This window comes from Bufo gargarizans, chromosome 3, assembly GCF_014858855.1.
Source record: "Bufo gargarizans isolate SCDJY-AF-19 chromosome 3, ASM1485885v1, whole genome shotgun sequence".
NCBI classification, from domain to species: domain Eukaryota; kingdom Metazoa; phylum Chordata; class Amphibia; order Anura; family Bufonidae; genus Bufo; species Bufo gargarizans.
Window position 1 is genome coordinate 386,577,983 of NC_058082.1, and position 23,520 is coordinate 386,601,502.

At 41.8% G+C, this 23,520-nt stretch overlaps 1 protein-coding gene across 8 annotated transcripts in view; it reads right to left on the reverse strand.

The window, feature by feature from the left end:
* Positions 1–23,520, reverse strand: part of NAV1 (neuron navigator 1) — a 482,667-nt gene that overhangs the window by 184,660 nt on the left and 274,487 nt on the right. For all 8 annotated transcript variants that reach the window (XM_044288210.1, XM_044288206.1, XM_044288207.1 and 5 more), the window contains 6 exons: positions 18,163–18,257; positions 17,871–17,966; positions 17,598–17,763; positions 17,257–17,492; positions 6,896–7,050; positions 42–113 (listed from right to left, as the gene is read on the reverse strand). In XM_044288210.1, the coding sequence (XP_044144145.1) occupies positions 42–113; positions 6,896–7,050; positions 17,257–17,492; positions 17,598–17,763; positions 17,871–17,966; positions 18,163–18,257 (820 nt within the window). The remainder of the gene's footprint in view (positions 1–41; positions 114–6,895; positions 7,051–17,256; positions 17,493–17,597; positions 17,764–17,870; positions 17,967–18,162; positions 18,258–23,520) is intronic.

The window sequence follows — 23,520 nt, forward strand, 5'->3', positions numbered from 1 at the left end:
ACGTGCATAGTAATGACCTCTTTAATCTCTAAAATATTTACCTGAAACTTATGTGGAGTCCATGGTTTGGACTCATTTTCACTGGCTGATTGGTAGTTCCAATAATGTAAGGGCTGCAAGTAAAGGGTACAAAATAACAGGTTACTAAAAGAAAAAGAAAACAAAATACAAATAACTTACAGCAGTAAAAGCAACAACACATGGATCGCCCACAGTCGGGTGCAAAATGTAATACTTAGGGCGGCTTCACATCACGTTTGACGTATACAACGTATACCTTTTTTCCTTTTTACAATGGAACTCTATGATGAACGGATGCCGTTTAAAGTATACGTTTTTTATATTAGTTAAACGGATGGGAAAGGCGTGATGTGAACCCAGCCTAAGAGACACTAGTCCTCACTGCTATGGAATAAAATTGGATACTATTGTATACTAAAATGAATGGAATCCTATCGGCTTTCACAGAAATCTTCCTTTTCAATACAAATCCCACCTGCGGGATCCAGACGGCAGATTCCTAATAGTAAAAGGATTGCTGGGACAAACATTATACACATTTGTGAACATTTACGCCCCCCCAATTCAGAACAGGTCAACTGGCTCATTGATATCCTTTCCTTGGTGGAGTCTCACAGGGAGGGCTTTTTGATTATAGCTGGTGACTTTAACTTGGCTCCTAACCCCCTTGTGGACACCTCATCAGGAAAATCCCCTGTATCAATGAAGGCCCTTAAATTGTTTCACAATAAGCTCTATAACCTGGGGATGGTAGACATTTGGCGCTGCCTAAATCCCGAGACAATAGACTTTTCCTTTTATTCTTTAGCAAATACCTTGTATAGTAGGATAGATTACATTCTTATACCTAAAGAAAAACTTCAACTCTGCTCATCCTCCCTTATAGGTAACATTACTCTGTCCGATCATTCCCCCATTTATTGCACCATACGTCCGGATCTCAGGTCTGACAGGAACTTTACCTGGAGACTTAATGAGTCTCTGTTGGGCAATACTAAATATAAAACACAAATAGCTTCCTTTTATAGAGGATTATTTCTCAATTAATAATACCCCTGAGGTTTCCCCCCAGACTCTCTTGGATGCCCACAAACCGTATATCAGAGGCAGACTGATTAGTCTATGTTCTTTCCTTAAGAAAGAGTCAGAAAAAAAACTCAACACCTTATTAGCAAAAATACACGATGTGGAAAAAATCCATAAACAATCCTTACTAGTGAGCCACCTTTCAGAGCTCTCCTCTCTTAGATCACAACTCAAAAACCTTCTGAACGAACGCTCAGCTAAGTTCTTCCTGTCTGCCCAACAAAAAACCTTTGCGCATGGCAACAAAGCCTCGAAATACATGATGCGCAGAATAAAGCAGAGAAGAGACTCCCGTTATGTGCAATGCATCAAATCTTCCCAGGGCATTAATCTGTTCAAAGCTGAGGAAATTGCAGAACAGTTTAGGTCTTTTTATGAGTCCCTATACAATCTCCCACTCTCCAATCTCCCAAATCCTTCCCTGGATAGAGAAGCCAACATCAAATCTTTTTTAGACACCCTTAACCTCCCCTCATTAACGCCATCACAACAGGAACTGCTATCTAAACCTTTCACCTCTTTAGAACTGGTGACTGCTATTAAAATCGACCCCCCCCCCCCCCCAAAGGAAAGAGCCCTGGTTCTGATGGCTTGCCCATCTCTTACTATGCAACCTTCAAGGATCTACTCCTACCGTTCTTGCTCCCTGTCTGTAATAGCTCACTAACTGGTCACTCGCTTTCTGCAGATATGACAAATGCCTCAATTACAATTATCCCTAAAGACGGCAAGGATCCTACTTCCTGCTCTAATTATAGGCCCATTTCCCTGCTTAATGTAGACCTCAAGCTACTAGCAAAAATGCTGGCCACAAGACTACAGAACCTTCTTCCTGACTTGATCCATCCCGATCAGGTATGCTTTGTTAAAGGGCGTGAAGGGAAGGACAATACCACTAAGATATTGGACGCTCTTTTTTATGCTTCCCATAAAAATACCCCCCTAGTCATGATTGGAACGGATGCCGAAAAAGCATTTGACAGGGTGGACTGGACGTATATTAAGAAGGCTCTTCCCAAAATCTCTTATCCCTTCAGGCAAACTCCCTATTCAATTGGCAAACTCAACAATTAACATATCTAGGTATAAAGATCTCCCCCCATTTGTCAGACCTGTTTAATCTAAACTATAAACCCCTTCTAGCTTCTAGTCAGACTCAATTGGAGTCATTAGAGTTCCCGTACCTCTCCTGGTTTGGGAGGAAGAATATACTAATGTCCTGAATCTTGCCCAGACTTACTTACCTGATGCAGGTGCTTCCCATTGAAATTCCTAAACCAAACCTCATATCCTTAAATAAACTAATACACAAATTTATCTGGCAAGGCAAACACCCCCGTATCGCTTTTAACACCCTAACTAGGCCCAAAGCCAAAGGGGGAATTGGGCTCCCTGATCATGAGACATATATGAAAGCCATCCAACTAGAGTCATAGACTGGATTAGAAACCCATCTCACAAGTCTTGGCTTATTTTGGAGAATGCCCTTTTAACATCCCCTACCAGAGCGCTTTTATTGGCTGATAGACTACCTCCTGTACTAAGCTCTATCTCTAACCCCCTTATACGGAACACTTTAAAAGTTTGGAAGAATTTCTTGTCCAACACTGGGGTCCTAACTCTACCCTCCCCCCTATTGCAGATAAAAGACATAATCAACCTGGCTCCCAAAGACCTGAGATATAGCTGCCCCCTTGCTCTGACATCCTCTGAGATCGTGATTACACAGATCTTAGATCAAGATGGGTGTGTACTATCTAACCCTGAACTCTTTAAGGTACTGGACATACAGGCTCTCAACCCTATCCTGTTACACTTTCTTAAAACCGAATCTCTCCTTCTCATTAAGAAAACATCCCTACCCGGTGTCTTTAGCTGGTTTTAAGAAATGATAAACAGTAAGACATATCCACGCAAAACCATTTACACAATATATAAACGCCTGATATCCCCTCCTCCAACTCTTAAACCTGCTATAATTGGTCTTTGGGAAAAAGACCTCCAAAGGACCTTGTCACCTACCGAAATGACTAAGTCCTTGATCTCTCCACATAAAATATCGAGATGTGTGCGCATTCAGGAGAACAGTTACAAGATCCTCATGAGATGGTACAGGACCCCAGATAAAGACGTGTCTCTATGGCTCCACTGCCTCAGATACTTGCTGGAGGTGTAATAAGGCTAAGGGCTCCTTCTTACACATCTGGTGGTCATGTGAGTTAATCAATCCGTGGTGGCATAATATAATTTCTAAGTGCAACCAGATCTGTCAGACCTCTCTCCCCTGTACTGTTTACTGTTTAGATGGAGTAGGCTCATTAAAATCCTCGCTCTTTTCTCTCCTAGTGGCAGCAGCCAGATTACTTCTCCCTACCCTTTGGCTGTCCACGGAAGTACCATGCATTGACCATTGGATTAACAGGGTAGACCAGATTTACAGATTAGAGGAGATTTCACACTGGGAGTTGCGCTCTAGATCCACTTTCCTCCGCATTTGGTCGCCTTGGAGAGCTTATAGGAACTTCTCTTGATTGTCTTCCACCCACCCCTCTTCCAGCTGCTCAGGGTCCAAAACCCTGGCCTAATTGAATCTGGATCCCTTTCACCTTACATCATATTAATAATGTCTCAATTTACCTGTAACCTCTTTGTTCCTCTTTTTAATGTTTGGTTTTATTTGTTTATTTGTTTTTTCATTTGAATGCACGGACTCGAATACTCAAGATACTTGTGGCTTGACAAGCCTTCTTTTTTAGTTCACAATGCTACTTAACAGCTATATGTAGTCAAGATATCTCAATGCATGTCATCTACTCTGTATGAAATGTTTCATGCTATGTACTTGTCAATGTTTAATCCTTGAAAATGAAAAACAATAAAAATTGTTAATTACAAAAAAAATGACTGGAATCCTGTGAGACTGACATGTTGTCCCCTTGTAGGTCCTATTCAGTCCTGAATACCCCCCACTCTCTATTTTTATTCCTGGCTCTGGTTGATGTTACCAATAAATTCAAATACTCTTGTTTCCCAGAGTGAATAAGGCAAACAACACTGTCCAGTAGATACAAAAAAATCTAGGCTATTCACTATAGGATCTAGAAAGGGACAACAGGTCAGTCTTACAGGATTTCATAGTAAAAAGAGAAAAGGGTCCAGCTCAATTAAAATGTTACCTTTATTTTTCAGTGCAGATAAAAGCCTGAGGGGGCACGAGCCTCTCCAGTGTGGTTGCGGTTTCTTGGCAGTTATAAATGTGGGCATAAAATCTGTACGTGTTGCTCTCACATGCTACCTAGCAAGGAAGTTTTTTCCTATGCCATGAATCAAAGTTTTTCCATCAAACAATACATCAACTGTAACACCACTCATGTGGCATGTGGTATATTGTATTTCATGCACTCTCTCTTCCCTCCAGTACATTGGTTGCACCACTAATGGCCTTAAAGGGAAACTGTCATGTGGATATTTGATTATAATCTAACTAATTATATACAATCATTAACTACTAAAAAGTACCTTAGATGTATTCACTTACTGGTGTGACAGATGGTTACCTCATAATATACACACAAAGATGCTGCATGCTAATGAGCTGATTCAAGTCCGGCGTGATGTCATTGAGTCCAGCGTATATTTAATTCAGAGATATAGCCACTCCCCTGCCTACCTGCTGCTGATTCCTATGGAAACAAACTGTCATTCAGCAGCAGGTGGGTGGGGAGAGTCAAGAGCTCATGAATATTCATGACTCCTCATTATCAGCTGGAGCTTTTCAATACAAGATGATGGCAGATTGACTGGGTCAATTAAATAAAGTGACCCAGCATTTTGCTAAAAGAATCAGTCACTTATTTATGCTGCCCTTAGTTAGGACACCATAAAACTGGTAACAGGTTCCCTTTAAGGTTAGACTGTGCAGGCACATCTCTGACATTCCTCATTCACATGCCAGAAATGTGTCTGCAGTCAGCCTGCATTTTTCAGTGGTGCATGTTGGTGACACAGAGGGCTTAATAGTGCAAGGCTTGGGAAAGGGTTACTCCACATCAAGGGGTGGTAATTAGAAAAATAAGCTTTTGAATCGTGAGTTGTTCTGGATTTTTAAAATGGGGTCCACCGCACCAAGTGGACTTAATCGGAAACACTACTTAATGTTACATTATTGCATTTTTGATCCATGATTTGTGTGTGTTCTTTTGTTTTAATTTATCATGCCTTTTTAGCATGTGTTGTCAATTTCATTTAAAGGAGGAGCTTGTAGTTAGTGTGTCCACCTGCTCCTAGGTGGAGGCGCTATATATCCAACCTCCTCCTCAGTATGTGTATGTCATGAGGAAGGATCGCTATTGTCCCTCATCCGAAACATGTAGACTGGAGTGTAACTGGCTTATCTGCACTGAAAAATAAAAATAAAGGTAACATTTTAATCGAGCTGGACCTTTTTCTCTTTTTACTTAAGTAACGCTGTGGTTCCTGGTCTGGTCTGTGCTCGGTGTGACAGGGTTTGAGCACACCTACATTTTTTTCTCTCTGCCCATCTGCACGGGATTTCATAGGTTTTAGTGTTCAACAGTATCCAATTTTATGCCATAGCAGTGTGGACTAGTGTCTCTAAGCACCTGAATATAGCATGTGCCGACTGCAGCCACTCAAAGTCCTCAGCAATCTACAGCTGAGTACTGTGATTGGTTGGAGCAGTAAAGCTGGCCATACACATTAGTCTTTTGTCAGCCAGACGCACGTGTGTGTGGGGGGGGAGCTCCAGACTCAAAGATCAGGAGAAATTAAGATTATCATCCTACCTTTTTGTTCTTCGGGGGAGATAAGCCACCACCAGAAGTGTCTGGCAGTGGCTTTCTCTGCTCTCCCTATAAAATACACATTTGGCCAGGCTGAACATGCAGCCAGGAGGCAGTTGGGAGAGATAGCTATTGAATGCGTATGGGTGCCTTAAGGTCCCGAATCCAGGCATGCTACTGACAGTACAAATATTACAGTTGTGGACAACTTAGCAAGAATGGCCCAGTGTTATGTTCATTTTCATGTGGTGATCCATTACGAATAGTCTCCTCAAAAGACAAGGAGGCACTGCCTCCACCTGGAGAAAAAAAGGTCAATTTCCAGAGGCGACGAGGCTGCAAGACTGGAACAGAGTACCTCAGGGTGCTGCCACACTTAGTGGCTGTGCTGCATTTTGGATTTTGAAAAAAGGCATGTTGTTTTTGCAACATACCTGCGGTTTTGGTGCATTTTCTTCCAGCAAGGGAATACACAAAGCCGACATAAATGTACTTCTATTTTGTCATTAATGTAATTCAGTTTTGCTGTGTTATTTCCTTTTTCCTTTTCTGCCATAACCACAGTTAAGTTGTTGCAAAAACCACAGGGGTTTTTAAAAAGAGCATGCCTTTTTACACCCTTAAGATGTAAATGTATAGAATTCTAATTTCTCACACCCCTTCCCTTCAACCATAGCCCTTCCCATTCCTTGGTTGAACTTGACAGGCATGTGTCTTTTTTTCAACCATTCTAAGTAACTAAATACTATAAACAGGACTGTATCAGAAGTCCTCTCAATAATTCCAGGGGCAGTTAGTGGGTGCACAGCAGGAGAACAGAGGTGAGTATGTGGAGTCAGCAGTAACATTCATGTATTACTATACTTGACATTGCTAGCCAAAGGTGACAGATTCCCTGTAAACAAGGTAGACATGTGTTATGTCATATGCAATATTATATATTTTTACAAACTGTTTTGCTATACAGCTTTGCAGTTGTCCCTTACCACTTATGATATTTGCAGGTCAAGGCCCCATTCACCAATTCACTAATGGCTCCACTTTCACTAACATCATCCAGTAAAATGACTAAAGGGACATCACAAGGGCCTGTCTCTCTGTCAATCTGGTTTGCCAAGTTGGACAAATACAGTTGCAGATCCTAAGAAAATAAAGTAAAAGTTAGATATATCAAAAGATTTTCCTAACTTAGGCCTCCTTCACACTTGCGTTGTCCGGATCCGGCGTGTACTCCACTTGCCGGAATTACACGCCGGATCCGGAAAAACGCAAGTGTACTGAAAGTATTTGAAGACGGATCCGTCTTCAAAATGCTTTCAGTGTTACTATGGCAGCCAGGACGCTATTAAAGTCCTGGTTGCCATAGTAGGAGCGGGGGAGCGGTATACTTACAGTCCGCGCGGCTCCCGGGGCGCTCCAGAGTGACGTCAGAGCGCCCCATGCGCATGGATCATGTGATCCATGCGATCACGTCATCCATGCGCTTGGGGCGTCCTGGCGTCACTCTGGAGCGCCCCGGGAGCTGCACGGATGGTAAGTATGCTGCTCCCCTTTACCATGGCTGCCAGGACTTTAGCGTCCCGGCAGCCATGGTAACCATTGAGAAAAAGCTAAACGTTGCATCCGGCAATGCGCCGAAACGACGTTTAGCTTAAGGCAGGATCCGGATCAATGCCTTTCAATGGGCATTCATTCCGGATCCGGCCTTGCGGCAAGTGTTCCGGATTTTTGGCCGGAGCAAAAAGTGCAGTATGCTGCGCTATTTGCTGCGGCCAAAAAACGTTCCGTTCCGGAACGGAAGACATCCTGATGCATCCTGAAGGACGGACTGTCCATTCAGAATGCATTAGGATAATCCTGATCAGTATTCTTCCGGCATAGAGCCCCGACGACGGAACTCTATGCCGGAAGAAAAGAACGCAGATGTGAAAGAGCCCTTAATATATAAAATGATTATAGTATCAAAGAAATGTGATTTCAGAAATGTTAAATAAAAATAAACATTACAATATCTAATGGTAGAGTCAGCTTATGGGCAAATACATGCACATTAATATTATTGTTTGTAAATTATTTCGCAAAAGATTGTTTATTCACATATATATCTTAGGCCAGTGACCCTGCAAGGCATTAGCTTGCTAACTAAATCAGTTTTGCTCCATTTTCTCTAAATACAGGGTCACTCCCCTCCAGCCTTGTGTTCTATCGTTATCTTCAGTGGATGAGGAGCATATAATCAAATTTATCATTAATAGGTCTACTGGTGAAAGTTTATTGTGTTTCCTTGTGTCAGGGTCCATTTGTTCTAGCCTACCATAATATACAGGTCCTTCTAAAAAAATTAGCATATTGTGATAAAGTTGATTATTTTCTGTAATGTACTGATAAACATTAGACTTTCATATATTTTAGATTCATTACACACAACTGAAGTAGTTCAAGCCTTTTATTGTTTTAATACTGATGATTTTGGCATCAGTTTTTTTTTATCACGCGCGTACACATTGCACCCGCTCGATAAAAACGGAATGCAATCGCAGTCAAAACAGACTGCAATTGCGTACCTACTCGTGCCGTACGGGTTTGCCGCAATGCACCGGGAAGCATCCTGACCTTATCCGGACAAGCTTGTGTGCATGAGGCTTTAATCCTTCTTTTCCTACCAAGTTATCTTTTATCTGGAATACAGGTCCTTCTAAAAAAATTAGCATATTGTGATAAAGTTGATTATTTTCTGTAATGTACTGATAAACATTAGACTTTCATATATTTTAGATTCATTACACACAACTGAAGTAGTTCAAGCCTTTTATTGTTTTAATACTGATGATTTTGGCATACAGCTCATGAAAACCCAAATTTCCTATCTAAAAAAATTTGCATATTTCATCCGACCAATAAAAGAAAAGTGTTTTTAATACCAAAAAAGTCAACCTTCAAATAATTATGTTCAGTTCTGCACTCAATACTTGGTCGGGAATCCTTTTGCAGAAATGACTGCTTCAATGCGGCGTGGCATGGAGGCAATCAGCCTGTGGCACTGCTGAGGTGTTATGGAGGCCCAGGATGCTTCGATAGCGGCCTTAAGCTCATCCAGAGTGTTGGGTCTTGCGTCTCTCAACTTTCTCTTCCCAATATCCCACAGATTCTCCATGGGGTTCAGGTCAGGAGAGTTGGCAGGCCAATTAAGCACAGTAATACCATGGTCAGTAAACCATTTACCAGTGGTTTTGGCACTGTGAGCAGGTGCCAGGTCGTGCTGAAAAATGAAATCTTCATCTCCATAAAGCTTTTCAGCAGATGGAAGCATGAAGTGCTCCACAATCTCCTGATAGCGGCTGCATTGACCCTGCCCTTGATAAAACACAGTGGACCAACACCAGCAGCTGACATGGCACCCCAGACCATCACTGACTTGACACTGGACTTCAGGCATTTTGGCATTTCCCTCTCCCCAGTCTTCCTCCAGACTCTGGCACCTTGATTTCCGAATGACATGCAAAATTTGCTTTCATCCAAAAAAAGTACTTTGGACCACTGAGCAACAGTCCAGTGCTGCTTCTCTGTAGCCCAGGTCAGGCGCTTCTGCCGCTGTTTCTGGTTCAAAAGTGGCTTGACCTGGGGAATGCGGCACCTGTAGCCCATTTCCTGCACACGCCTGTACACGGTGGCTCTGGATGTTTCTACTCCAGACTCAGTCCACTGCTTCCGCAGGTCCCCCAAGGTCTGGAATTGGTCCTTCTCCACAATCTTCCTCAGGGTCCGGTCACCTCTTCTCGTTGTGCAGCGTTTTCTGCCACACTTTTTCCTTCCCACAGACTTCCCACTGAGGTGCCTTGATACAGCACTCTGGGAACAGCCTATTCGCTCTGTGTCTTACCCTCTTGCTTGAGGGTGTCAATAATGGCCTTCTGGACAGCAGTCAGGTCGGCAGTCTTACCCATGATTGCTGTTTTGAGTAATGAACCAGGCTGGGAGTTTTTAAAAGCCTCAGGAATCTTTTGCAGGTGTTTAGAGTTAATTAGTTGATTCAGATGATTAGGTTAATAGCTTGTTTAGAGAACCTTTTCATGATATGCTAATTTTTTGAGATAGGAATTTTGGGTTTTCATGAGCTGTATGCCAAAATCATCAATATTAAAACAATAAAAGGCTTGAACTACTTCAGTTGGTGTGTAATGAATCTAAAATATATGAAAGTCTAATGTTTATCAGTACATTACAGAAAATAATGAACTTTATCACAATATGCTAATTTTTGGAGAAGGACCTGTAGATGCCATGACCGATGATGTCACATCTACACCCGGCGCAGGCGCATTGAGGGTGGAGCGAGCGTCCGCCTCTCAGTGCGCCTGCGCCGATTGAAGACAGGTACAGCGCAGGCGCGAGATTTTGAATGCAAACAGGGACAATAGAGAACGATCCCATTCCCTGGCCCTGTCAATCAACATGAGAAGGGGGCATCTTTAGGATCGGAGGATGCAGCTGCTACCAGCAAGTAGCTGCCCTACTTGCTGGTAGCAAGGTAATTTGCATATTTTAAAAGCCCGTTTTTAACACAATCTACTGGACCAAAATGATTACCGGTAATTAGATTATGTAGGCATAAATCGCAGTATCGGTTTAGTGGGGTGGCAGAAGCCCTTTAAGTACATTTATTATTAATTTTGCTACTCACTTTGCACTTTTTTTGTCCTTTTGTTTGTCACCTTGTATGTGCCACTTTGTTTCCCTTGCACTTAGTGGTATATTTATATTGATTAACCATCTCCCGTCTCGCTAACGCCGATCAGCGTCAATGCTGCGGCTCTGCCAGGTCACACTAACGGCGTCATCTCGCGAGACGCGTGATTTCAAATCAAATCATTTTCCGCTAACTTGTGCAAAAAAAGGAAACTTCTATGAACTCGCCATGCCCCTCACGGAATACCTTGGGATGTCTTCTTTCCAAAGTGGGGTCACATGTAGGGTATTTATACTGCCCTGGCATTTTAGGGGCACTAAAGAAGTCTGGAAACCAAATGCCCTCCTAAAAGATACTCATTGGAATTTGGGCCCCTTTCCGCACCTAGGCTGCAATAAAGTGTCACACGTGGTATCGCCGTACTCAGGAGAAGTTAAGCAATGTGTTATGGAGTGTCTTTTTACACATACCCATGCTGGGTGAGAGAAATATCTCTCTAAAATGAAAACTTTGTATAAAAAAAATGGGAAAAGTTAACTTTTAGAGATTTCTCTCACCCAGCATAGGTATATGTAAAAATACACCCCAAAACACATTGCTCTACTTCTTCTGAGTATGGCGATACCACATGTGTGACACTTTTTTACAGCCAAGGTGGGCAAAGGGGCCCACATTGTAAAGAGCACCTTTAGGATTTCACTGGGCATTTTCTACTCATTTGGATTCCAGACTACTTCTCACGCTTTAGGTCCCCTAAAATGCCAGGGCAGTATAAATACCCCACAAGTGACCCCATTTTGGAAAGAAGACACCCCAAGGTATTTCGTGAGGTGCATGGCGAGTTCATGTAAAAATTTATTTTTTGACACAAGTTAGTGGATATGAGACTTTGTACGAAAAAAAATATACATAATTTTCCGCTAACTTGTGCCAAAAAAATAATTTGAGGAACTCGCCGTGCCCCTCACGGAATACCTTGGGGTGTCTTATTTCCAAAATGGGGTCATTTGGGGGGGATTTATACTATCCTGGCATTCTAGCGCCTCAATAAACATGACAGGTGCTCAGAAAGTCAGAGCTGCTTCAAAATGTGGAAATTCACATTTTTGTACCATAGTTTGTAAACGCTATAACTTTTGCGCAAACCAATAAATATACACTTATTGCATTTTTTTTATTAAAGACATGTTGAAAAATAAATTTAGAGAAAAAATCATACAGAAATGTCGTTTTATTTAAAAAAAATTATAACCGAAAGTGAAAAATGTAATTTTTTTGCAAAAATTTCAGTCAGTTTCGATTAATAACAAAAAAAGTTAAAATGTCAGCAGCAATGAAATACCACCAAATGAAATCTCTATACGTGAGAAGAAAAGGAGGTAAAATTATTTGGGTGGTAAGTTGCATGACTGAGCAATAAACCGCTAAAGTTGTGGAGTGCCAATTTGTAAAAAAGGGCCTGGTCACTAGGGGGGTATAAACCTGTGGTCCTTAAGTGGTTAAAGTACTAATATAACTTTTTTGGAGGGAAGATTATAGGGTCCCCTTTTCTTCTATGTATTTGTTATGCATCTAAAGTCTCTGAAACACTGTATTGTTGAGCACCTACTAGTCTACTTAAAGGACTGAAATTTAGTCTCAGGGCATGCACACAACTGTCTTCTGCTTGGCGCGGCACATCAAATTACTTATGAATGTATTTTATTGTTTTACTTGGCTCAGAGGCAGTCACATTTGGCAGTCACATAGTATGGAGTGCAAAGAACTTGTGTCCCAAGACTATTTTTGCTCTTGGTAGCTTAGTTCTCTTCCCCAATGGCACGATGTGGTGCGGACATATGCAATATTATGTGACGGTTCTTCTAAACTACTTTAGACCTAGCTCACACTTCAGTTGTTTAGTCAGTTATTGTGAGCCAAAACCAGTAGTAAAGCTACTCAGAGATTAGTAACATAGTACATAAGACCGAAAAAAGACATTTGTCCATCCAGTTCGGCCTGTTAGGTGTAATTTAAAGAATTGTACCTATTCTGTGTATTTGACCCGCACCTGGTTTTGGCTCACAATAACTGAAATAACTACGAAATAACTACGAAATAAGCCTTATTGAAATCAATCTGCTACATCATGCATCATATGTGGGAAATCCTTTTGATTGGTTCAAACTAGTATATATTGTGGGTGGAACAGACATGAGGTTATCCCCCAGAAGAAGCAACTGCAAAGCAGAGTTGGGGTGTTAAGTGCCCTAGTGGTCAGTACTTACCTTCATTTTTTTAAACTTTCAGGATGCCTGCGTAGTACTGGACTGCTTTGGGGGTTTGATATTAGTCTATATTGTGCAATTGGCTTCCTCATGTAATTATATATTTATATGTTTATTTTCCACTATGGCATCTATTTTTATGTGGGTATGGGTCTGGTTTACACATATTTTTTCATGGATTATATTAATATCTTTATATATGTGGTTAGTCCAAAATGTTGTGAGTGGCACTGCAGTCAAATAGTGAAGACGATCCAACTTCCAACTAGGTAAATGAAAAATTCCACAGCACTCCCCAAAAAAGTTAATTAAAAGTAGTGTTCTTTAACCCCTTAGGGACACAGACTTTTGTCACCTTAAGGACCAGGCAATTTTTTGCAAATCTGACCAGTGTCACTTTAAGTGCTGATAACTTTAAAACGCTTTGACTTATCCAGGCCATTCCGAGGTTGTTTTTTCGTCACATATTGCACTTCATGACACTGGTAAAATGAAGTCCTAAAAATTTTTTTTTGCATGAAAAAATACCTCATTTACCAAAAATTGGGAAAACTTTGCAAATTTCAAAGTTTCAGTTTCTCTACTTCTGTAATACATAGTAATACCCCCAAAAATTATGATGACTTTACATTCCCCATAGGTCTACTTCATGTTTGAATTATTTTGGGAATATTTTATTTTTTGGGGATGTTAAAAGGCTTAGAAGTTTAGAAGCAAATCTTGAAATATTTCAGAAATTTGCAAAAACCCGATTTTTAGGGACCACTACAGGTCTGAAGTCACTTTGCGAGGCTTACATAAGAGAAACCACCCAAAAATGACCCCATTCTAGAAACTAAACTGTGGCCCTCCAGCTGTTGCAAAACTACAACTCCCAGCATGCCCGAACAGCCTACAGGCATCAGCCTACAGCAGGGCATTGTGGGAGTTGTAGTTTTACAACAGCTAGAGGGCCGCAGTTTGAGGATGCCTGCTTTAGGTGTTGCACAAGAGTTATTGGCAAATGGGGATGAAATTTGAGAATTTCATTTTTTTTTTTTTTTACTAATTTTCCATTTTAACCCATTTTTTCCACTAACAAAGCAAGGGTTAACAGCCAAACAAGACTGTATCTTTATTGCCCCGACTCTGCTGTTTACAGAAACACCCAATGTGTGGCCGTAAAACTACTGTACAGCCACACAGCAGGGCGTAGAGTGAAAGGTGCGCAGTTTGGTTTTTGGAAGCCAGATTTTTCTGGACAGGTTTATTTACACCATGTTCCATTTGAAGCCCCCTAGAGTAGAAAGTCCATAAAAGTGACTTCATCTAAGAAACTACACCCCTCAAGGTATTCAAAACTGATTTTACAAACTTTGTTAACCCTTTAGGTGTTGCACAAGATTTAATGGAAAATAGAGATACAATTTCAAAATTGTACTTTTTTGCCAGATTTTCCATTTTAATATTTTTTTTCCAGTTACAAAGCAAGGGTTAACAGCCAAACACCCCATATGTGGTCGTAAACTGCTGTACGGGCACACGGTAGGGCGCAGAAGGAAAGGAATGCCATACGGTTTTTGGAAGGCAGGTTTTGCTGGACTGTTTTTGAAACCATGACCCATTTGAAGCCCCCCGATGCACCCCTAGAGTAGAAACTCCAAAAAAGTGACCCCATTTTAGAAACTAAGGGATAGGGTGGCAGTTTTGTTGGTACTAGTTTAGGGTACATATGATTTTTGGTTGCTCTATATTACACTTTTTGTGCGGCAAGGAAACAAGAAATTGCTTTTTTGGCACCATTTTTTTTTATTTACAGCATTTATCTGACAGGTTAGATCATGTGGTAATTTTATAGAGAAGGTTGTCACGGACGCGGTGATACCTAATATGTATACAATTTTTTTTATTTAAGTTTTACACAATGATTTCATTTTTAAAACAAAAAAATGTTTTAGTGTTTCCATAGTCTAAGAGCCATAGTTTTTCAGTTTTTGGGCGATTATCTTAAGTAGGGTCTCATTTTTTGCGGGATGAGATTACGGTTTGATTGGCACTATTTTGGGGTGCATATGACTTTTTGATCGCTTGCTATTACACTTTTTGTGACGTAAGATGACAAAAAATAGCTTTTTTTACACCGTTTTTATTTATTTTTTACGGTGGTCATCTGGGGGGTTAGGTCATGTAATATTTTTAGAGCTGGTCGATGCATACTTTTTTTATTTATGTAAGTTTTACACAATGATTTCATTTTTGAAACAAAAAAAATCATGTTTTAGTGTTTCCATAGTCTAAGAGCCATAGTTTTTTCAGTTTTTGGGCGATTATCTTGGGTAGGGTATGATTTTTGCAGGATGAGATGACTGTTTGATTGTTACAATTTTGGTGTACATGCGACTTTTTTGATCACTTAGTACCTTTTTTGGGAAGTAAGGTGGGCAAAATTTCAATTTCATCAGTTTTTTTTTTTTTTTATGGCGTTCACTGTTCGGGTAAAGTAACATGACCGTTTTATATATATCAGGTCGTTACGGACGCGGCGATACCAAACATGTGTAGGGAATTTTATTTTTTTGATTTTTAATCAGTGATAAATGTGTTTTTGGATTACCCTTTTTTTACTTTTTTTTTTTTTTACCCAGACCCACTTGGTTCTTGAAGATCCAGTGGGTCTGATGTCTGTATAGTTCAGTACACTATATATTGTACTGCACTGTATTTTACTTGCCTGTGACAGGGACTAGAAGATCGAGGAGACTGGCTGCACATGATTGACAGCCTCTTTGGTTTCACAGCTTTGGTGATAAACCTCTTTAGGACACATGACGTACCGGTACGTCATGATGTCCTGGTACTTAAGGACACATGACGTACTGGTACGTCATGTGTTGTTCTGATCACTGCCGCCCCTCCTTACCCTTCCCCGTCTGCGCAGTTTTGACCACAACTGAGCAGACGGGAAAGGTTCCCATGGCAACAGGACGCCTTCTCAGGCATCCTGCTGTCCATGGTTCTGAACAGATCTGTGCTAAAGGCATAGATCTGTTCAGAACCATGGACAGCAGGATGCCTGAGAAGGCGTCCTGTTGCCATGGGAACCTTTCCCGTCTGCTCAGTTGTGGCCAAAACTGCGCAACTGGTTGACCTGTTGCATGTGTGCTTGGCAGCTAAAGACGTCTGTGTTGCTCTTATGTCCATATGTACACTCATTGCTTTTTATATATGCAAAAATCAGCCCCTAAGAGTAACAGGGCGTTGCCATTACACCTAGAGGCTCCGCTTTCTCTGGAACTGCCTTCCTTCTGCATTTTGACTGGGCCAGGCAGTGAAAACATCATCACGGCCCTGTCAGAGTGCACAGACAGCAGCAGTTGCACTGAGCCTCTGGAAGTAACAGCAACACCCCTGTTGCTCCCAGAGGCTCATTTGCATATATTAAAACATTTTTCTCAGCAATGTAGGCACATATAAACATGGGACCAACACAGATACCTTTAGCTGCCAGGCACATATGTAACAGTTTCATAGGTATAAATCTGCTGACGAATGCCCTTTAAAATAATGGGCTGCGTTAATCCAGATATATATTTTAATTCATGAAATAACACATTGAAAACAAATTGTATTCAGTTTTATGGAGACAATGATCACTGTTATGAGGGCAAAAATGCAAAAACAAAAAAAATAGCAAACAATTTTAAAATGTTATATTTTACCATGTAAAGTGGTTGTCGCACTTCAGCAAATGGCATTTATTATGTAGACAAAGTTAATACAAGGCATTTACTAATGTATTGTCGCTGACCATATTGCTTCCTTTGCTAGCTTGATTTATTTTTGTATTGCATTATACACGGCTTGTTTCCATGGTTATGACCATCACTGCAATCCATCAACGGTGGCCATGCTGACGCACTATAAGAAAAGTGCAAGCCTCTCTGGTGGCTGGGACTCTGGGAGTATGCATAGCTACGCTTGTGCTGCAGTTCCCATCTCAGCCACCTTGTCTCTGAGCTTCAGCGGTGACGAGCGATAACCCTTGGGAAACAAGCAGTGTATAATGCGATGGAAAAACGAATCAAGCTAGCAAAGGAGACAATATGGACAATCACAATACATTAGTAAGTGTCTTGTATTAGATTTAGCTACATGATGAATGCTATTTGCTGAAGTGAGTCAATGCCTTTATGACCACACAAACATTTAGATTTTTTCCTCAGCATTCCAGTAGAAATACATTTTATTTCTGCATCAACACAGCAATTTTGGAGTTTCTTTTATTTTTTGTCCTATAAGGGAACTTACATTTTAAATTAATTTTATTAATAACAACATATTGACATACTGACAGGCTAACTGCAAATGTCAGAAAGCAGTACAATACATAGGTATAGGAAAGAGATTCACTAACCTTGCAAGACTGCTGATGCATATTGAAAGCAGTAACTATGCCTTCAGTGACCTCTCGTCCTGATCTTTCCACCAAATATTCAGCCAGTCTATGTGCTAGGAAGCTTTTCCCAGTCCCACTCGGACCAGACAATAGCAACCGTCGATGCTTAAGCAGCAAGCTAACATAGTGCTGGAGCATTGGTTTAGGTATAAGTGATTCAAACACAAGGAGGTCAACGCATCTCTCCTTCAGACCTGAATACAGAAATTGAAGAAAGATGAAAAAAAAAAGCCCCAATATTAGTTTAAGCGTTTGACTAGTAGGCAAACCACCCACTATCCCTAAACTTGTCAACCAACCTTTTAAGTGCAAAATAATATTTGTAGTGCTGCGCAGGTTTCTGGAAGGAAGAGTATCAGGAGTATGTGAATCTAGATCCCTCTTCACGTGTCCTAGGTTGTACCCAGTCAGAGAATCTCTCCCTAGACCTAATGTAGCTCCAGGGTCAACCTGATTAACATAATCCTACAAGGAAAAAATACATAATAAAATAATTAGAATTATAGGACGTATAATTTAGCATCCAGACAAAAACGGGAATAAACTAAAGAGCTGTGAAAATTAAAAGTTACCAAGAAAATTTGGCAAACAGCATCGTCCAGACTTTTCCAGTCAGCTTTGTTACTAATTTTTACATAGCCCAAATGGAACTCCTGCTGCTTCAGATCCTGAAAAATAATTAGATGACTAATAAAATGAACCAGACATAAATTATCATATTACTGATTATATCTTATTTGCTAATCACAAATGATTTTTTTTTTCGCATGCAATAAATAGTATTACAATTGAAAAATTATATATTTGTATCCTTTTATTTGAGCTTTTTTTTTTCCTTATGTAAGTAAATATGAAATAACTTACACCTTTAATAATATGCTGTGGGGGTACTCTCACTACAGTACGGAGTGTAACTTCCCTTTGAAGAGAACCGTTCACGCCATCTATTGGAGAAAAGTCTGCAAGATACAATGTATAATTCAAGACATATAAGATAATTCGGGGGATGTCACAGTCTTGGCACAGGTAAATAGATAGTTGAGGTCTGCACACTTGTGAGATCTGGGTGCCTGTGAAGAACTTAGTCAGTCAATCCATAATTAAAAATTATCCATGGCACTCCAGGTAAGCATAATGCAATTAATTCATCTTTTAATTAAATGTTTAATTACATTAAATATCCAGAAAATAATCCAACATAAGCCACAAATCGTAGTTATTTGAAAACTTTCGGTCCACGTGGACCTTCCTCTGCAGATGATTTTGTGGTAAAGTTGTGTATCTGGGTGGAGCATTGGATCTGAGGGGCTCCAGTACTAAGAGTGATTAAGGTTTAAGACTTATCCCCACTCTCACGACCTGTGGTCTTCCAATTACAGGGTCATGAATCCAACTGCAAATAGAAGCGTAGCCCCAGATCTCACAATTTTTCAGTAAGCACACTGGGAATGATTATATAACTACAGGGTGGGCCATTTATATGGATACACCTTAATAAAATGGGAATGGTTGGTGCTATTATCTTCCTGTTTGTGGCACATTAGTATATGTGAGGGGGGGAACTTTTCAAGATGGGTGGTGACCATGGCGGCTATTTTTAAGTCGGCCATTTTTAATCCAACTTTTGTTTTTTCAATAGGAAGAGGGTTATGTGACACATCAAACTTATTGGGAATTTCACAAGAAAAACAATGATGTGCTTGGTTTTAACGTAACTTTATTCTTTCATGAGTTATTTACAAGTTTCTGACCACCAAATGTGTTCAATGTACTGCCCATTGTGTTGGATTGTCAATGCAACCCTCTTCTCCCACTCTTCACACACTGATAGCAACACCGCAGGAGAAATGCTAGCACAGGCTTCCAGTATCCATAGTTTCAGGTGCTGCACATCTCGTCTCTTCCCAGCATATGCTGTGAAGATAGGAGATGTGCAGCACCTGAAACTACCTGTGCACGCATTTCTCCTGCGGTGTTGCTATCAGTGTGTGAAGAGTGGGAGAAGAGGGTTGCATTGACAGGGTACACTTACAAATTTCGTATATACGAGGGGCGAGATTCCCGGATTCAACCCCCAGAATGTTCCCCCCACTCTGGGTGTTACCGGGAAACTTGTGTGGGACCTTATGTACCCACTGCTGGATAAGGGTTATCACCTGTACGTGGATAACTTTTATACCAGTATCCCCTTGTTCCAGTCCCTTGCCGCCAGATCCACGTCCACTTATGGGACCGTGCAGAAAAATCAACGCGGCCTCCTGCCCTCCCCTCCAGGTACCTATTCCAAGGGGTGAGACCCATGCCGTTACCACTGGAAACCTGTTGCTGGTCAGGTATAAGGACAAGAGGGATGTCCTTATGCTGTCCACAATTCATGGTAATGGCATCACCCCTGTCCCTGTGCGAGGTATCGCAGCAACAATCCTCAAGCCCGATTGTATCGTCGACTACAATCGGTATATGGGAGGAGTTGATCTCTCTGATCAAGTCCTCAAGCCATATAACGCCATGCGCAAAAAGTTGCGGTCTACTTGGTACAGGTTGCCATGTACAGCTCTTTTGTACTATCCCGAAGCGCTGGCAGCACAGGGACATTCCTCCAATTCTATGAGGCAGTCCTCAAGGCCCTGATTTTTCGGACTGGGAAAGAGCAGGCCGGAGTACCTCGGGAACTGTAGGTGCCCGGATCGTCCCTGGCCAACACTTTCCAGGTGTGGTCCCCCATACTGGAAAGAAGGGACGAACCCCAAAAAAGTGCAGAGTGTGTCACAGGAGGGGGATACGGAAGGACACCACAACTAAATGCGACACGTGCCCCGATCATCCGGGCCTCTGCATTATTGGTTGCTTCAGGGAGTATCTCACTTCCATGGAGTACTAAATTTATATCCCAATTTAGCACTGACATCGGATAAAAAAACTGGTTCTCAGACTTGAGACACCCCAAAAAACTAAAATAATTTATTAAAAGTAGACATATTAGGTATTGCCGCGTCAGTAATAATCTAAAAATACCCCATGACCTAACCCCCCAGATTAACACGGTCCAGAAAAAAAAGGTGCAAATTTTTTTTTGTCACCTTACATAATAAAAAGTTTCATAGCAAGCTATCAAAAAGTCCCAGCCCCCAAAATAGTGCCAATAAAACCGTTGTCTCATCCCGCAAAAAATGAGCCCCCACCTAAGATAATCGGGTAAAAAAAATGAAAATGACACTTAGACTTTAGAGATACAAAAATTATTTTTTTGTATCAAAAAGGATAATATAGTCTAAAACCTAAATAATTGTAAAAAAGTAGACTTATTAGGTATCGCCATGTCCGTAAGAATCTCCTTTATAAAAATACCCCATGACCCAACCCCCCAGATTAACACGGTAAAAAAAAGTGCAAAAAAGATTTGTCACCTTACATAATAAAAAGTTTAATAGCGACTTCCGGTTCCGGTGCCGCCATGTGAGGACGCAGCGCTCAGAGCTCCTGCATATCGCCGAATACCTTTGTCATTTTGCAGCGCAGGGATCTGCTTGTCAACCCTGAAGGACGTCCGACTGACACCACTTACCTGCATCGAGGAGCTGATGGAAAGATACCTCCTCCGGAGCGGGCAGAAGATCACAGAGCTAGCGGCCTCACAGAGTGCGGCAAAAATGGCAGACACTCAGCCACTATTATTCAGGGAGGAGGGTTCCCAGAGTACCCAGGGAGAGGGGTCCCCTTTAGGTGGCTCGGCCACGTTGGACTACAAACAACTAGCCATTGAAGTGGCGATGCGTATAATGCCGGACATCCAGAAAACGCTGGAAACAACAATACTGGCCTCATTTAACTCCCTGAGGGAGGAGGTAAACCAGACCAGCATACAAGTGGGGGCCATAGAAAAAGAGCTGCGCTCCTTGCAACAGCAAGCAGGGAACACTGAGGCTGTTTTGAAATCCCAGCAGCATGACCTGGAATACCTGCGTTTTAAAGTTGATGATCTTGAAAACAGGTCATGCCGCAACAACCTGAGGGTGGTTTGTTTGCCTGAATCCATTAAACAACTGGACCTTTTGGATATATGTGAGAGAGAATTGCCTGAGGCTCTGGGCCTAAAGTTTTTCTGTCGAGTGGAGAGGGCCCACAGGATTGGCCCGGAAAAAGGCGTTTCTAGGGACTCAAACTCGGATTCTCCCCGCGGTGGGGATGGAAGGCCTCGCCAAGTTATTTTTAAATTGCTGGACTTCAATGATAAGGTGGCTTTACTCCTCAGTTTTCGTAAAAGGCGGCATCAGATAACCATCAGGGGCCACAAAATCTTATTGTTTGAGGATTTCTCGGCTGAGGTGGCGAAGAAACGCAAGGCTTTCAGCCCAGTCTGCACTGCATTCTACCAAAGGGACATCAGATTTCAGCTTCTTTTTCCGGCGGTTTTAAAGATTCACAGAGCACATGGAGGGACTATTACCTTTAGATCCCCCACTGAGGCAAAGGAGGCCCTAGATGAGATTATAGATTCGGAGCCGCATGATGTACCCCTCTCTCCACAGCGGTCTACTTTGAAGGACTCATTGGATCCAGCTGTTCGACGAGGGAATGACCGCTCGCGCAGTGGCCTAGAAAGGCCCTCCAGAAGGGGGCGTTGATATTCCTCAATTCAAAATGTGGTTGGGACTCAATCCTGAGGGGCAGTATTTTGTTAGTGCTGCTAAGTTTGTTCCAGATTAAGGATGTTTTGTTATTCTGCTCTATGCTCCGCGCTAAGGCCTTTACTGTTCAGTCGTACAAATTGCCATTGTTTAGGCTAGGTATGTGAGAGCTCTGCCATGGCGGAAAAAAGGAAAGTCTATAACTAGATTTAGTCACGGCTGTCACCATCTAGCCGTATCCGGTCTAGCGGTTTGACTTCTGCTGCCACACATCTGGGCAGTGCTATTTGGTTGCACTTATATTGGTTTTTGTCTTGTGTTTTTTGTTCTCTTTCCCTCCCTCCTTTCTCCTTCCTTCCTCCCCTCTCCTTTGGCTTTCTCTGCTCAGGGATCCGTACATACCAGAGCTACAATGAAAATTATCTTCTGGAATGTCAAGGGTTTACGCTCCCCACAGAAGCGGTCAAAGATTTTGCGCCACCTGAAGCGTCTTCAACCTGATGTAGTTCTCCTGCAGGAGACTCATTTGGAGGATAAAGATTTCTTCCGAATGAAAAAATACTGGGTAGGTTCTGTGTGCGGATCCTCAGCCAGGGAGCGCAAAGCTGGAGTACTCACATTACTACATAGAAATTTCTCAGGGAAAATACTATCAGAATCTCATGACAGTGAGGGCAGATGGCATAGGCTATTGGTAGAGATTGGAGGGATTTCTTATAGCATCCATAATGTGTATACCCCTAATGATAATAACGCCCCCTTTTACGCTCTTCTGGAGAACAGACTGCATCTGGATGGAACTCACAACAGAATTGTTGGTGGCGATTTTAACTCAGTCGCATCTGTTCTGGAAGACCGGAAGAGGGATGTAGGGATGGTCAGTTTGCAAAGGCTTTCTGACAAGGTTATACCTCCCTTATTAACCTCTACAGGATTATATGATACCTGGCGCTCTATACACCCCGATGACAGGGAGTATACGCATTTTCCGCACGCACATAATGTATGGTCTCGTATTGATTATCTTTTCCTTCCCTTGTATATGTCATCTAGGGTGGTCTCCGCTGAAATTCATGACTTACTTATTTCCGATCACTCACCTATCTCCATTTCCCTGCAGGATACCTACCCTAGAGGAACTGATTTTTTTCTGGCGCTTTCCTTCTTTTCTGGCCAAAGACGACAACTTTAAAGATACACTGCAAGGTTGGTGGTGGGAGTTCCAGGGTGACAATCCCCGGGATGCATCAGATGTTTCAACCCACTGGGAGACTGCTAAAGCGGTCCTGAGGGGTCGAATTCTCAGTTATGTCAGTAATTTGCGCAAGGTGGTCGCAAAACAATACCAGGAGGCTAGCTCGGCCCTCAGACAGGCATACACTCAATTCCTTCGGATGGCCACCACTCAGTATAAGGAGGCCTGGATTGCAGCTAGAAACACCTTTGAAGTTTGGGTGGATAAAAGAGAGGCAATGTATAGGTCGGAGTTCCAGATGGATCTGTTCAGATTTGGGAATAAGTCAGGCAAAATGTTGGCTAACTTAGCGCGGGGCAGAAGGGCTCCTACAGTCATCACAGCTCTGAAAGGGGAGGG